Source organism: Choloepus didactylus, chromosome 4 (genome assembly GCF_015220235.1).
Source record: "Choloepus didactylus isolate mChoDid1 chromosome 4, mChoDid1.pri, whole genome shotgun sequence".
Classification (NCBI taxonomy): Eukaryota; Metazoa; Chordata; class Mammalia; order Pilosa; family Megalonychidae; genus Choloepus; species Choloepus didactylus.
The window spans coordinates 146,803,053-146,818,870 of record NC_051310.1 but is presented as its reverse complement, the minus strand read 5'-3'; the positions used below and the strand labels follow the sequence as shown (position 1 = coordinate 146,818,870).

Sequence of the window (15,818 nt, the reverse complement as noted above, 5' to 3'; positions counted from 1 at the left end):
TCAGGGAGACTGCAAGGACACTTTTTTATATTAATACTAGGACATTACTCATTTTTGTTTTCACTATTTTTACATATACACTGACGTGCGTAAGCAATAGAGGATAAAACTGCTGGCATCTTAGCATGGATCAAGGCAGAGGCACCAGCCTGTGCTATGGTATTATTCCCTGTAACAAGGGGTTAAAAAGAAAGAAAGAAAGAAAACAAAACCAGTTTCATTTAAGAAAATCCTTGATAAAGCAGTAAAATATTACTAATGTTATTAAATTTAGACTCTTGGGTACTCTTTTAAAAAATACTTTGTGTGACAAAATGAGAAGTACATATAAAATACTTTTGACACAAAATGAATTAAGATTATGGTTATCTCAACAGACAAACTGTGGCTATTCAGACTTGGATAAATGGTAAAACTTTCTCAAAAAAAAAATGATCTTAATAAGCCTGTCACTCCAAGGAAAACAACTGATAATATTTATTGCCAACAATAAAATGTGAACTGCCAAGCGAAAAATTAGGATTTTGGAAAACTTGCATTCATTATTGTGAAATTGACAACTTTCCAATACTTAAATACAGCTTAATCACCCCCAAAATTTTCCTTGTGCTACTTTATAGTCATCACCTCCCTCTATCCCACCCTGGCAACCACTAACCTGCTTTCCATCTCTATAATTCTGCCTTCTCCAGAAGGTCAAATAAATGGAACTATAGATTATGCAGCCTTTTAGATTATGCAGCCTTTTGATTCTGATTTCTTTCACTTGGCATAATGAATTTGAGATTCACCCATATTATTGTGTATATCTGTGATTGGTTCCTTTTCATTGCTATATAATATTCCATTATGTGTTTATCTGTATTTCTATATATTAAAATGTTTGTTTATTAATTCACCATCTGAAGTATATTTGTATTGTTTCTAGTTTTTGACAATTATGAATAAAGCCATCATAAACATTTTTGTACAGATTTTTGTGTGAACATAAGTTTTCATTTCTCTTGAGTATAAGGTGAGAATCTGGATCATATAATAAGTACATGTTTAACTTTATAAGAAACTGCCCAAATTTTCCAAAGTGGTATACCATTTTGAATTCCCACCAGCAATATATGAGAGCTCCTATTGTTCCACATCCTTACCTAGAGTCAATACTGTTCTTTTTTGTTTTGTTTTTTAAAAACAATTCTAATAAGTATATAGTAGTATCTCATTGTGGTTTTAATTTCATTTCCCTAATGAATAATGATGTTAAGCATCTTTACACACACTTATTGACATCTATCTTCTTTGGTGATGTTTCTGTTCATGTATTTTGCCATTTTTTAATTGGGTTGTTTTCTTATTAATTCTGAAACTCCAGAATATCAATCCATTATTAGGTGTGTGTTTTGCAAATATTTTCTCCCCAGTTTATAGTGTGTCTTTTCATTCTCTTAACAATGTCTTTCTAAGAGGAGTGTTTAAAATGTTGGTAAAATTTATCAATTTTTTTTTCCTTTATGGATTTGCTTTGGTGTCTGAAGAAATCTTTGCGTAACCCAAAATATAAAGATTTTTCTCCTATCCTTCTTCTAGTAGCTTTAATTTTGATAAACCTATGATCCATTTTGAGTTGTATACAATGCAAAGTTTGGGCCCAGGTTTATATTTTGCTTATGGATGTCCTATTGTTCCAGCACCATCATTGAAAAAGACCATCTTTTCTCCATTGAGTTGCCTTGAAACCTGAGTCGAAAATCAGTTAACCAAATAAGTGTCGTCTATTTCTGGATGCTCTATTTTACTGATCAATATGTCCACCCTTTAAGTGATATCACAGTGTCTTGTTACTACAGCTTTATATGGTAAGTCTTAAACTCAAAAGAGTACAAATCCTCCAACTTTGTTCTTTTACAAAATGGTTTTGGCCATTCTAGTTCCTTTGCTTTTTCATAAGTATTTTAGAATAAGCTTGTTAATTTCAATAAAACACCCTAGGATTTTGACTGGGATTGCATTATAGCTATAGATCAATTTGTGAAGAAATCACACCTTAACATTATTGAGTCCTCTCACCCATGAGCATGGCATTTCTATTTTTTAATTAATTCATTTTAATTGCACAGAATTCCCTGACATGTTTTCAGAGTCCAAAGTGAAACTAACTTCTAAAAAACTACCAAAAATAAAGACAAAAAATACATAAATAATAGGGAGGGATACGGGGTATGGGATGTTTTGGGTGTTCTTTATTATTATTATTATTATTATTATTATTATTATTATTATTATTTTGAGTAATGAAAATGTTCAAAAACTGATTGTGGTGATGAATGCACAACTATATGATGATACCATGAACCATGATTGTACACTTTGGATGATTATCTGTATGTGAATATATCTCAATAAAATTGTATTAAAAAAAACTATCATTTGTTAAGTTTTGGTAAAATATCAAAGAAGAACATCCCCGATTATTTGAAAAAGTTACTACAATATGCATCACCCCTTGTACATTGTTGGTAGGGATATAAAATGGGGCAGCTGTTGTGGAAAACAGTTTAGCAGTTCCTCAAAAAGTTAAACACAGAATTATCATATGACCCATCAAATTCATGTTTAGCATAACACTTATTAGACCTAAAAGAATTGAAATCAGGAACTCACACAGATACTTGAACCCCAATGTTCATAGCAGCATTATTCATAACAGCCAAAAGGTGGAAACAAACCAAGTGCCCATTGGTAAATGAATGAACAAAATGTGGTATATCCGTCCAATTGAATATTATTCAGCCATAAAAAGATTGACGTTCTGAAGCATGATACAACATGGATGAACCTTGAAATCATCATGTTGAGTGAAATAAGCCAGACAGAAAAGGACAAATATAGTATGATTCCACTTATATGAAACATCTTGAATAAGCAAATGCTTAGAGACATGGAAAGTAGATTAGAGGTTACCAGTGGCCAGGTTGATGGAGAATGGGAAGTTTTGGCTTAATAGGTACAGATTTTCTGTTTGGGGTCATGAAAAAGTCTTGATAATGGATGGTGGTGATGGTAGCACAACACTGTGAATGTAATTAATACCACTGAAGTGTACACCTAAAAAGTTGTTAAAATGGAAAAATTTTGTGCTATATATATGCTATCACAATAAAAAACAAACAAACAAACAAACAAAAAGCCTTCCCTCTTCCAACCACGTATCTGTGCAAAGCTGGATTTTCTTCCTTCAACCAAAAAAATCTTGCAGCAAACCGAATCCAGAAGAACTGCAAATCCAGCTTCTTCAATTAAGCCAGATATTAAACAGATTTGAAAAAAGGTAAAACAATGCCCCTTTTATCACTATGTATTTTGCAAAGTGTGGATATAAACAAAATGTGGCATATACATACGATAGAATATTATTCAGCTATAAGAAGAAATGAAGTCTCGATGTATGTGATAATGTGGATGAACTTGAGGACATTATGTTGAGTTAAATAAGTCAGACATGAAAGGACAAATATTGTATGACCTCACTTATACGAACTAAGTATGACAAACAAACTCATGGAGTTAATATCTAGGATACAGGTCACCAGATGATAGAATGAGGGCAGAGAATGGGGAGCTGATGCTTAATTGGTACAGAATGTGTAACAAGGTTGACTGCAAATGTTTAGAAATGGATAGAGGTGAGGGTAGCACACTATAGTGAGTATAATAAACAGCGATGATATGTGGGTGTGATTGTGGTTGAAAGGGAAAGTTTAAGGTTGGGTATGTTAATAGAAGGCAAGAGAGAGGATGAAACATGGGGCTGTAGAACATAGTGAGCCCTCTTGTGGACGATCAGTGCGGTTAATAGTACAAATATAAGAAAGTTCTTCCATGAATTAGAACAAATGTACAATACTATTACAAGGTGTTAATAATAGGGTGGTATATGGGTAAAAATATACTTACAGCAAACCAAAGACTGAAGTGAATAGTAATACATAAATATTCTTCCATCAATTGCAAAAAAATAAAAAAACCCATTACGCCAAGTGAAAGAAACAAGACACAAAGTACTACATACTGTTTGACTTCATTTATATAAAATGTAAAAACAAATAAATTCATAGAGATGGGAAAAAAAGTGTGTGCTCTTACATAAATATATTAGTGATTTTATAGACTTAGAGAAGGATAGAGGGATTGAGAAGTGACTGCTAAGGGGTATGGGATTTTTCTTTTTGGAGTTATGAAAATGTTCTAACATAGATTGTGGTGATGAATGCACAACTCTGTGAATATACTAAAAGCCAATGATTGTACACTTTGGTTGGACTGTATGGTATATGAATGCATCTCAGTAAAATGGCTTAAATATATATATATTTCATTAACAATATATATGCTAATATATAATGGATTTTTATTGATGTTTTTAAATGAAGTAGCAAATATTTTCAAATGTTTCCAATTTTAACTTCTAATATAGTAAATATCGATAGATATATTCTTATAAAGAAGAGCTCTTTTGGGTCCTCAATAATCTTTAAGAGTGTAAAGCATTTTGAGGGGAAACAAATTCCCCAGATGGATTATGCAACTAAATTAAATGTAAAAAACCAAAACTACAAAAGTGTTTTAAAAAATGGCAATATTTTAATAACCTTATGATGAAGAAGGCCTATATATAAAGTACTTGATATTATTACAAAAAAGATGGACAGATCTGAATAAATAAAAATTTGAAACACATCCATAAGAATGAAAGACACTACAAAGTTAAAAAGTTAAGTGAGAAACTGAAACTATGTGCAACATGAACTAGTCAAAGGATTAGTATTCAGAATAGATAAAGGCTCCTTAAAAAATCAGTAAGACAATCAATGGAAGACAAAGTAGCAAAGAATATTCAGAGAAAAAATGCAAATGACCAAGAAAAACAGAAGGATGCTCAATTTCTCCAAGAAATCAGAGAACACAAAGTAAAACAATGAATTATGGTTTTTTTTTAGTCACTGGATAGGCAAAAATTAAAGAAGTTTTACCTAGTATAGTAGGGAAAGAAATAAGTCCTCATATACTGTTGCTGTAAGTATTAATTGGTACTGCCTTTCCTGAAGAAACTTTAGTAGTATACAACAAATTTTAACATATCCCCTATGACCCAGCCATTCTACTTCTAGAAATCAGTACCCAAATTTTTTGCATTAAAAAACAAAAAGGATGCTCATTGCAGAATTATTTGTAACAGCAGAAATTTAAAAATTAAAGATCCATCAATAGGAGAATGATTTAAAATAGTATGGTAGACCAATTCAATGGAATTCTATGCAGTTATTAAAAGAATGAAGTAGAGCTATGTGTTATTACAGGGGTTATTATTAAACACTCCTATCAAAATGAACCACCCAACCAACCTCAGTTTGTTTTCTTTTAAATGGTCAATGAACTACATATAATTACTCCTAAAACTTAAGGACAGAAACCTAAGATGGTGGCTAGGAGAGGCATGGCAAAAAAACACCTCCACGAAAAACACTAGATAAAAGCCAGAAAGTGACCCAGAACACCAGTTCCAGCGATGCACCAGCTGGACAAGGTCTGCTAAATCCACAGGGATCGTGCACTTGGTGAGACTGGGAGTCTGAGTTCTGAAACGAGTGAGTAAGCTGCTGAATATCCGGCAGCCACGCTGTGGTGTGGGGAAACCAAGGGCTGGCGCTTGGAGGCGGACTAGTTCTTTTTTTAAAAAAAACCTAAAAGCGGTGCAGATACAGCAGTGAGAACCGCACAGTGAAGCGCGGCAGGAACAGGCTGCATGAACACCTCAATAGTTGGCGTGAAAGATAGCCTTTTGCGTACCTGCTGCTAATTGTCTCGGAGTGAGGAAGGCAGAGATTAGCCAAAAGAGGAAAAAAAAGCCACATTCATTGCAGCCATCTTCCTGGCGGGCTGGGAATGCTCAGGCCCAGTGCCAGGGCCAGAGCCCAGAGCCGTGCCAAGAAACCATGTGACAGGGTGTGTTTCCAGCTGCATGCACACACGCCACAGTGTCGAGCATGGACAATAGCCTTTCGTGCACCCACAGCTAATTGTCCCAGAGCTGGGAAGGCGGAGCTGTGCGAAAAGGGGGAAACTGGCATGCCCCATACAGCCATCCTTACAGCAGGCTGGGAATGCCCCTACCTGGCCCCACAGCCCAGAACTTCCCTTGAGGGACGGCGCGCACTTGTGATGTAGCACAACCTTCCCTCAGCAGAGGCCCTAGAAGGGCACGGTTTGGAAGAGGGACCCACTCAGAAATCCCAGGGACCATACGCCAATACCAAAGAATTGTGGGTCGGCAGCAGAGACAATCTGTGGTGAACTGAAATGAAGGTTTAGACTTTTGCAACGGCCTTAAATCTCCAGGAACACCTGGGACGTTTGATTATTAAAGCTTCCCTGCCTCCCTAACCACTCAGATACACACCCCATATTCAGGGCGGACAGCACCAACAACACACCCAAACTTGGTGCACCAAATGGACCCCATAAGAATCAGACCCCCACACACCACAAAGACAAATTGGGGAGAACTGACTTGAAAGGAATAAATGACTCACGGACACCATCCGCTGGTTAGTTAGAGACAGTGTATGCCACCAAGCTGTAAATCTGACAAATTAGAGCTTCGTCTCTGAAGAATCCTACATATCCTAAAAGAATCCTGTCAAGTTAAGCAAATGCCAAGAGGCCGAAAACAACAGAAAATTTTAAAGCATATGATAAAACCAGGCGATATGGATAACCCAAACCCAAACACCCAAACCCAAATACCCAAATGTAAAGATCAGAGGAGACACAGTACCTGGAGCAATTAATCAAAGAACTAAAGACAAACAACAAGAACATGGCACAGGATATAAAGGACATGAAGAAGAGCATGGCACAGGATATAAAGGACATGAAGAAGACCCTAGAAGAACATAAAGAAGAAATTGCAAGAGTCAATAAAAAAATAGATGATCTTATGGAAATAAAAGAAACTGTTGACCAAATTAAAAAGATTCTGGATACTCATAGTACAAGACTAATGGAAGCTGAACAGCGAATCAGCGACCTCGAGGACCACAGAACAGAAAATGAAAGAACAAAAGAAAGAATGGGGAAAAAAATCGAAAAAATAGAAACGGACCTCAGGGATATCACAGATAAGGTAAAACATCCAAATATAAGACTCATTGGTGTCCCAGAAGGGGAAGAGAATGGTAAAGGTCTAGAAAGGGTATTCAAAGAAATTGTTGGGGAAAACTTCTCCAACCTTCTACACAATACAATGCCCAGCGAACTCCAAATATAATAAATCCAAATAAACCCACTCCAAGATATATTCTGATCAGACTGTCAAATACTGAAGACAAGGAGCAAGTTCTGAAAGCAATAAGAGAAAAGCAATTCACCACACACAAAGGAAACAACAAGACTAAGTAGTGACTACTCAGTGGCCACCATGGAGGCAAGAAGGCAGTGGCATGACATATTTAAAATTCTGAGAGAGAAAAATTTCCAACCAAGAATACTTTATCCAGCAAAGCTCTCCTTCAAATTTGAGGGAAAGCTTAAATTTTTCACAGACAAACAAATGCTGAGAGATTTTGCTAATAAAAGTCCTGCCCTACTTCAGATACTAAAGGGACCCCGGCAGACAGAGAAACAATGAAAGGAGAGAGAGATATGGAGAAAGGTTCAGTACTAAAGAGATTCAATATTGGTTCAATAAAAGACATTAAGAGAGAGAGGGGAAAAATATATCTGACAAACATAAACCGAAGGATAGGAAGGCTGACTCAAGAAATGCCTTCACAGTAATAACACTGAATGTAAATGGATTCAACTCCCCAGTTAAAAGATACGGATTGGCAGAATGGATTAAAAAATATGAACCATCAATATGTTCCATACAAGAGACTCATCTTAGACACAGGGACACAAAGAAATTGAAAGGATGGAAAAAATATAGCATGCAAGCTACAGCCAAAAGAAAGCACAAGTAGCAATATTAATCTCAGATAAAATAGACTTTAAATGCAAGGATGTTATGAAAGACAAAGAAGGCCACTACATACTAATAAAAGGGTAAATTCAACAAGAAGAAATAACAATCATAAATGTTTATGCACCCAATCATGGTGTCACAAAATACATGAGACAAACACTTGCAAAACTAAAGGATGCAATGGATGTTTCCACAATAATTGTGGGAGACTTCGACACATCACTCTCTCCTATAGAAAGATCAACCAGACAGAAGACCAATAAGGAAACTGAAAACCTAAACAATCTGATAAATGAATTGGATTTAACAGACATATATGGACCATCACATCCCAAATCACCAGGATACACATTCTTCTCTAGTGATCATGGAACTTTCTCCAGAAGAGACCATATGCTGGGACACAAAACAAGCCTCAATAAATTTAAAAAATTGAAATTATTCAAAGCACATTCTCTGACCATAATGGAATACAATTAGAAGTCAATAACCATCAGAGACTTAGAAAATTCACAAACACCTGAAGGTTAAACAGCACACTCCTAAAATAAATGGTTTATAATGTAGAATGTAGGGGAACGAGCAATAGAGAGCAATTAATGAAGGGGGAATGATAACCCGATAAGAACAGATAAGCTATTGTGGGTAAATTTAACGTTCTGGAAATGCCCAGGAATGACTGTGGTTTGGTAATTTCTGATGGGTATGGTAGGAACAAGTTCACAGAAATGTTGCTATATTAGGTTATTTTCTTGGGTTAGAGTAGGAACAGGTTGGAAGTAAAGTAGTTATTTTAGGTTAGTTGTCTTTTTCTTACTCCCTTGTTATGGTTCGTTTGAAATGTTTTTTTATTGTATATATTTAAAAAAAAATTTTTTTTATATAATTTAAAAAAAAGAGTTAGTTAAGAGTTAATGACAATCAATGCAATATATGATACTGGAGTGGATGTAAGAATGGAGGAGAAAAGCTCAAAGGGGGCATAAGGAAAATTAGAATATAGAATTTAAGCTTTATATCCATATTAATTTTCTTGAATTAACTGCAGTGTTAAGTTAATGACATAAGTGAATATCCTTGTTCGTAGGAAACGTACATGGAAGTGTTAGGAGTTCAAGGAGTATGATATATGCAACCTGCTCTCAAATGTTCAGAAGATGATAAATGGGTAGATAGATAATTGATAGAAAGATAACAGATATAGTTGAAAGAAAGGGGGGAGGGGAGGAAGGGAGGGAGGCAGAGAAGGAAGGAAGGAAGGAACGAACGAAAGAGAAAGTTACTGCAAAGTTAGCAAAATGTAAAATTGGTAGATATAGATATCTGTGGGGGGGAGGGGGTGCTGGAGTTCTCTATATGGGGTTTGGATTGTATTTGCAACTGTCCTATATGTTTGAACTTATTTCAAAATAAAAATTAAAAAAAAAAAAGGGAAATAGTTGAAAGGAATATACCCGGAAAAAAACAATGGGTCATAGAGCATTCCATCAATGAACCATGGTCCAGACATGTATGGGAATGGGAATGGTACTATTCTTTCACTCAAAGCAAAGAAACTACACTGTAAATTGCAAAAAAAAAAAAAAAAGGACAAAGGACTAGACCATAGCCATTACAAGTCAGGCTCAGAAACCAGACTACCTAGTTTTAAATCTTGCCTCTGCCACTTACTTGTTGCGTGACCTAGGCAAATTACTTAATTATTCTGTGCCTTTTCCTTTATATGCATGTAAAATGGTACCATCTCTTCACAGGAATGTTTTGAGGATGAAATTGTTTACATACTTAGCAGACTAGCTAACATGTACTAAGTAAATGTTTCTTATTATTACTGTTTCTTTAAGAAGCATATTAACTGTTAAGTACCAGAGAATATTACAGATTTCATAAATTGTAAACAGACAAAAATTTTCCTAAGTCACACCTCTAATATTATACATAATGAAAACTTTTTGGTTTCTGCTGTATTGTATTCATGGCTGATGAGATTCCATCTTTATGTTTTACTCTAAGAAAAATTTAAGATCTAGGAAAATCAAATAAGTCATGAAAAACATAAATTTACAAAAAAAGAAAGAAAAGATGGATAACTATCCTTAAGTGATTCAAAGAAACCAAATTGTTGAAGAGAAGCACTAGTTCCAAAAGTCAATAAAAGTGGCACAAGTAACATTAACTAAAGCAGTGCAATAAATTATAAAAATGATTAAAAGCAACAAAGAAAATGAAAATTCAGGGAACATGATACCAAAAAAGAACATATACTTTTCCTCACCTAAGAGGTCCAAAAAACTTGACCAAGGATTCCCGAGTATCTACTTCTGCCACATTTGACAAGGCAAAATCATAGAGTTCAGGGAAATGTGCAAAAGCAGCTCTCTAGAAGAGTTTAAAAAAAAAAAAAATCAATAATTAACATCTATATATTAATTCAACTATCTATAATTTATACATTATATAACAGAAATAATATTTTTAAAAATATTAACATACTTTCCTTTCTTGTATGCTTCTTATATGTGACCTCTTACTTATTCAGCCAGAGGCATCTACTATAATGGGAAAAACTACAATTGTCTTAGCAGGAATGCAAAAACAAAGAGTCAATGTTCAGTTTTGCACTTCAAATATTGGATTTTGAATATACATTAACACAGCAATAGTGGCCAGCTTCAATGACAAGAGGGAAGAAAAAAGAATACTTAACAATAAAACTTACTTTGTTATCAAGTACTGGCCTAACAAGATCAAGAAAAAGTCCCAAGGGAAAATCCCACAGAAGAGAGTTAAGGGGAGAACAAAAAACAGTGTCTGTGCCCTGTTTTTCTTTGTAACTCTGGGAAGGGAGGTTTTTGCAGGGTAGTACACCCAAACAGAATAGGGTAAGGTACAAGAAAATGGAAATAGTGGTACCAGGGTGATCTCATAACAGAGTATTTGAGATACTATCTCTAGTCTTCCTGTATGCTCATGTGACACAGAAAGGATTCAGAAGTTTTCATATGCCCCATTGTGGATGACAAAGTAGGTATCTAAGGTTATGGGTGAGCCTACCAAGGGTTTACTACAGATAATGACAAAATGATGCTGCAGCCCAAGCCTGAGATTGGGCTGTCCAAGCCAGAAAAAGATCAGGAGGCAGACCTCTGGAAAACTCTAGCATCAACAAAAACAAAGTTGGGCTCTCATCATCAGGGGAGATAGCCAAACTCCTTGGGAGATCATCATGCCTTGTCTGTGCCAAGAGAACAGATCACATGCTACACCAGATATAGTAACTTCAAAGGAAGAGGCAGACAGACAAAAATACCAATGTTAAGAGATAAACAGGAGAGACATCTGAGATGGGACAGTGTGCAGATCACTCCTCTTCCAAAACCATGAGGCTATGTTAGTGTCTCCATATATCCAGATGCAATTGTGGGAAAGAAGAAGAGGGGAGACTCCTTGAGAGATAGTGAAACTGATTATGAAAGAGATTTTGAACTTAAGTTTGTTTTAAAAAATTCTTTTAAAATAGAAAGAACTGAATTTACTTTAAACTGGCCAATAAAAGCTTCTTTCTGCCATCAGAGGAAACAGTTCAAGAGCAGAGAACACAATAGAAAAGAAACATAGGTTCTTTTGCGGGGGGGGGAGGGGGGGCATATCAAATTTCAGTCCCACTACATGTGTTTATCTTAAAAATGTACAAAATGCTTACACATACCTTGCCATATGTTGAAATACTCTCTCAAAAAAAAATAAAACTGATGGCAAAGCCAATATTTAAATGCACCAAATTTGACCAGTAATTAATATTTCTGAGTATCAGATATCAATATATTGATACTAAGGATTGAGTGAAAGTCAATTTTTTTTCTTGAATTAATCAGAATTAGCAACATTAAAAAAATTCAACTTAACACTATTAAACAAGTACTTTTTTCATCTGTAGTATTACAAAACGTAAATTATAACATAATCCAACCTTACGGAGCATAAGCAAAGTCTATAATGCATTTCAATTACCTGTAGAGAAGTAATTCTATCATAGTGAATTGTGGTCATCTCATTCTCTGTCAGAGCATTTCCAGTCTGGTCATTAATTTCAAAACCTGTGTAGAACTTAAGCATGTCCAAAAGCTGAAAGGATATATTTAAATTAATAAACTGTGTGAACATAAAAGTGAGAAAGTATGAACATACATCTTCTCAGTGATTCTGAAAACTTCTAGAGTATAAACATTCCAACAAACTTTTTAGAACATATCCCGAACAGGTTTTAAGTATATGCCTTGTAAATATAGTTAATAATCTATTCCAAAGACATGGTTTTCTATAAAGAATTAAACTGTATCCCATTGCTTAAGAGACAGGAAGAGAACCTAAACAAAGGAAGCCAGACATTTTAATTAAAAAGAAAAAAAAAAAACTTATTTATTTACATCACTACAAACTTATAAAACTATACCACTAGAGGCAACTCCTGAGGTATTTTTACTTAGGTCACTTAGAAGAATTTTCTAAGTAAGAAGAGTTTTGAAATTCATAATTGCAGATACTCATCCCTATGTGTTGCTTCTATTAGGGAAAAAGTAAGTCAACTTATTCAGTTCTCCCAACAGTTTCTAGGGTCATCAAGTCCTTTCTTTGGCATAGTTCTTGCTGCTAATGAGGCCCTGCTTTTCTCCTGTGGTGACATAATCAACAGAGCCTATTGGCTGCACTCATCCCAAATCCTTATTAATTTTGATTCTAATCTATGGTAGATCAGATATTCAGATATTAATATATTTTAATATATGCAGAAAATCACAGCATAGAAATTTAAAAAGAGATGAAAAAAGAGGAATGCTCACAGATACAAGACATTCGAATTCTTAAAAGAGTATGTACCTCCCCACTACATGGGACATGATTCCCAGGGGTGTAAATCTCCCTGGCAACATGGGACATGACTCCCAGGGATGAGCCTAGACCCAGCATCGTGGGACTAAGAAAATCTTCTTGACCAGAAGGAGGAAGAGAAATGAAATAAAATGAAGTTTCAGTGGCTAGGATCTCAAATGGAGTCAAGAGGTCACTCTGGAGGGCATTCTTATGTGCTATATAGATGTAGCTTTTCAGTTTTTAGTGTATTGGAATAGCTAGAAGGAAATACTTGAAACTGTCAACTACAACCCAGTAGCCTTGATTCTTGAAGACAACTGTATTACCATGTAGCTTACATGGTGTGACAGTGTGATTGTGAAAACTTAGTGGCTCACACTCCTTTTATCCAGAGTATGGATGGATGAGAAGGAAAATGGGGACAAAAACTAAACAAAAAAAAAGAGTGGGATGGGGGAGATGGAACGATTTCGGTGTTCTTTGTTTACTTTTATTTTTCATTCTTATTTTCATTCTTTTTGAGGTAATGAAAATGTTCAAAAATTGATTGTGGTGATGAATGTACAACTATGTAATGGTGCTGTGAACAGGTGATTGTACACCATGGATGACTGTATTATTTTATGTGAATATATCTCAATAAAACTGAAAAAAAATGTACTGCCAGATTTCCCATAACACAAAGGTCAAGACTGAGATTGATTTTAAGAAAAACTACTTTTTTTTCTGAAAGTCAGATATTTGAAGAAAAGTTGTTTCCTATTTATGAGGAATTGGTTTAAGTTCTCCTTCCTGGATTTCTACAATTTTCAGATTAACTTGATAATTACTAGGTCTCAATTTCCCCTTCTGTGTTGTATATCTCTCATCTCAGTTAAAAAACATTATTATTATTATTATTATTTTTTGGTTTAAAACAAATACCCATATACCTTCTTTTATTTAAGAGATGTGTTTCTAAGAATTTTTTCTAAGTTTAATTTTTAGAAATCAAAACATACTAAATTCATAATGGAAATTCAATTTCAAAACAAAACTTTCAATAAACCTTTTTGTTAAGGTAAGAATTCTTAAAAAAAAAAAAGAATATGTACACACACATAAAAACTGTATCTCCCATTATTATCTCATTGGAAAACAAGCTTTAGAAGTATCATGCCCTATTTCTTCATGACACTGGAAGAACTGTAAAACACTAAAACTTTACCTTCTTACTCAAGGCAACAGAATAAGTGCCTATATGCTTCCATGCTGTCATATGTCTCTGTCACCATCATTTTATGGAAAGAAAGAGGAATAATATTGGGGCACAGTTCACTTAAAAATTAATGCTCATCATCTATTATATTCCACAGTTATATGGTTACTTATATAACAGGAAAATATGTGAATATATGTGACTACATCTCTCAAATCATCATTTTGACTGACAATAAAACGACACATAATCAACAAAAGATTATAATATTTAATTACTAGAGGCTATGTCTACAAATGCATTCATTTTATATAAGACTTTACTTTTTAAATGACTGATTAAGAATTTATATTGTTCAATTCAAATAGTTAGAAAAACTTAGTTTGTGTCATACCCTGGTACTCCCAACTATATAGTAAACAAAAATAACAACAAAAAGTATGTTCAGAAACATCAGTGTTTACCTGGGAAAAAAGATGGCCATCCTCTTCCCTACGAACAAGACTGGAAAGGTAACAGTGAACCAAAAGGTGGGAATCATCCAGGATGGTATTGAACCAGCGCCTTGTTGGAAGAAGGGCCTAAAAAAATTAACACCATGGAAAAAGTTTTCATGTATACTTTATAACTACAGAAATTAACTGATATTTAACTTAGAAGTATTAATCACAAAGTACCCTCAAGCCTCCCAAAAAACACATTAGCACAAAGCAAGGGGTATGGATCATGCTGTAAATAAGCTCACTGTTGATGTTTATAGCTTTAAAAACAATAATGATGACAGCAGATCTTTTGAGATAAAACAAAATAAAATCCAGCATTGGAAGGAATCTCAGATAATCCCAGCCAGTAGTTTCAAACAAAATTCTACATGTAATCCCAATATGCACTGTGTACAAGTTTAAGAGTGGAATTCCTCTGGGAGAAAAGGGAGAGGGGACCCCTAAGTGGAGATTCTTTTCTCCTTTTCTTCTATGCTCTTTCCCAATAGTCAGTAAGAAAAGCTGAACTGTGTATACCAATTTAGAAATGTTCTTAATCTTGATCTGTGTTCCTGTGGGTGTGAACCCATTGTAGATGGAATCTTGTAAAGATGTTATTTTAGTCCAGATATAGCCCAAATGAATAAAGGCGGGCCTTAATCTGGATTAATAGAGTCATTTATAAGCAGATTTTCAGACACAAAGAAAGCCATGGGGAGGAGGAGCTGGAAATCAGAAGTCATAGAGACAGACATATACATCATATAAACAGACACATAGACCAATGGAATCAAACTGCGAGTTCAAAAATAAACCCTCACATCTATTGCCAATTGATGTTTGACAAGGGTGCCAAGTGCACTCAATTGGGAAAGAATAGGCTCTTCACAAATAGTGCTGGAAAATCTGGATATCCATATGCAAAAGAATGAAGGTAGACCCCCACCCTCACACCATATGTGCCAATTTGGATGTATTATGTCCCTCAAAATGCCATTATCTTTGATGCAATCTTGTGAGGGCAACATATTAGTGTTGATAAGGTTGGACTCCTTTGATTGAGTGTTTCTAAGGAGATGTGATTCAATCAACTGTGAGTGTAACATTTGAATGGATAGTTTCCATGGAAAAGTAACCCCGCCCATTGAGGGCGGGTGTTAATTGGATTACTGGACCTCAGAGCAACTGAGAGTGACATTTTGAAGAGGAGCTGCAGCTAAGGGAAGACAAAACGCCCCAAGAGCAACAT

General features: G+C 34.9%; 1 protein-coding gene across 1 annotated transcript in view; it reads right to left on the bottom strand.

The window, feature by feature from the left end:
* Window positions 1-15,818, bottom strand: part of AQR (aquarius intron-binding spliceosomal factor) — a 133,330-nt gene that overhangs the window by 77,579 nt on the left and 39,933 nt on the right. The window contains exons 11-13 of the mRNA XM_037834363.1: window positions 14,552-14,668; window positions 12,029-12,142; window positions 10,293-10,396 (exon numbers count right to left, since the gene is read on the bottom strand). Of these exons, the coding sequence (XP_037690291.1) occupies window positions 10,293-10,396; window positions 12,029-12,142; window positions 14,552-14,668 (335 nt within the window). The remainder of the gene's footprint in view (window positions 1-10,292; window positions 10,397-12,028; window positions 12,143-14,551; window positions 14,669-15,818) is intronic.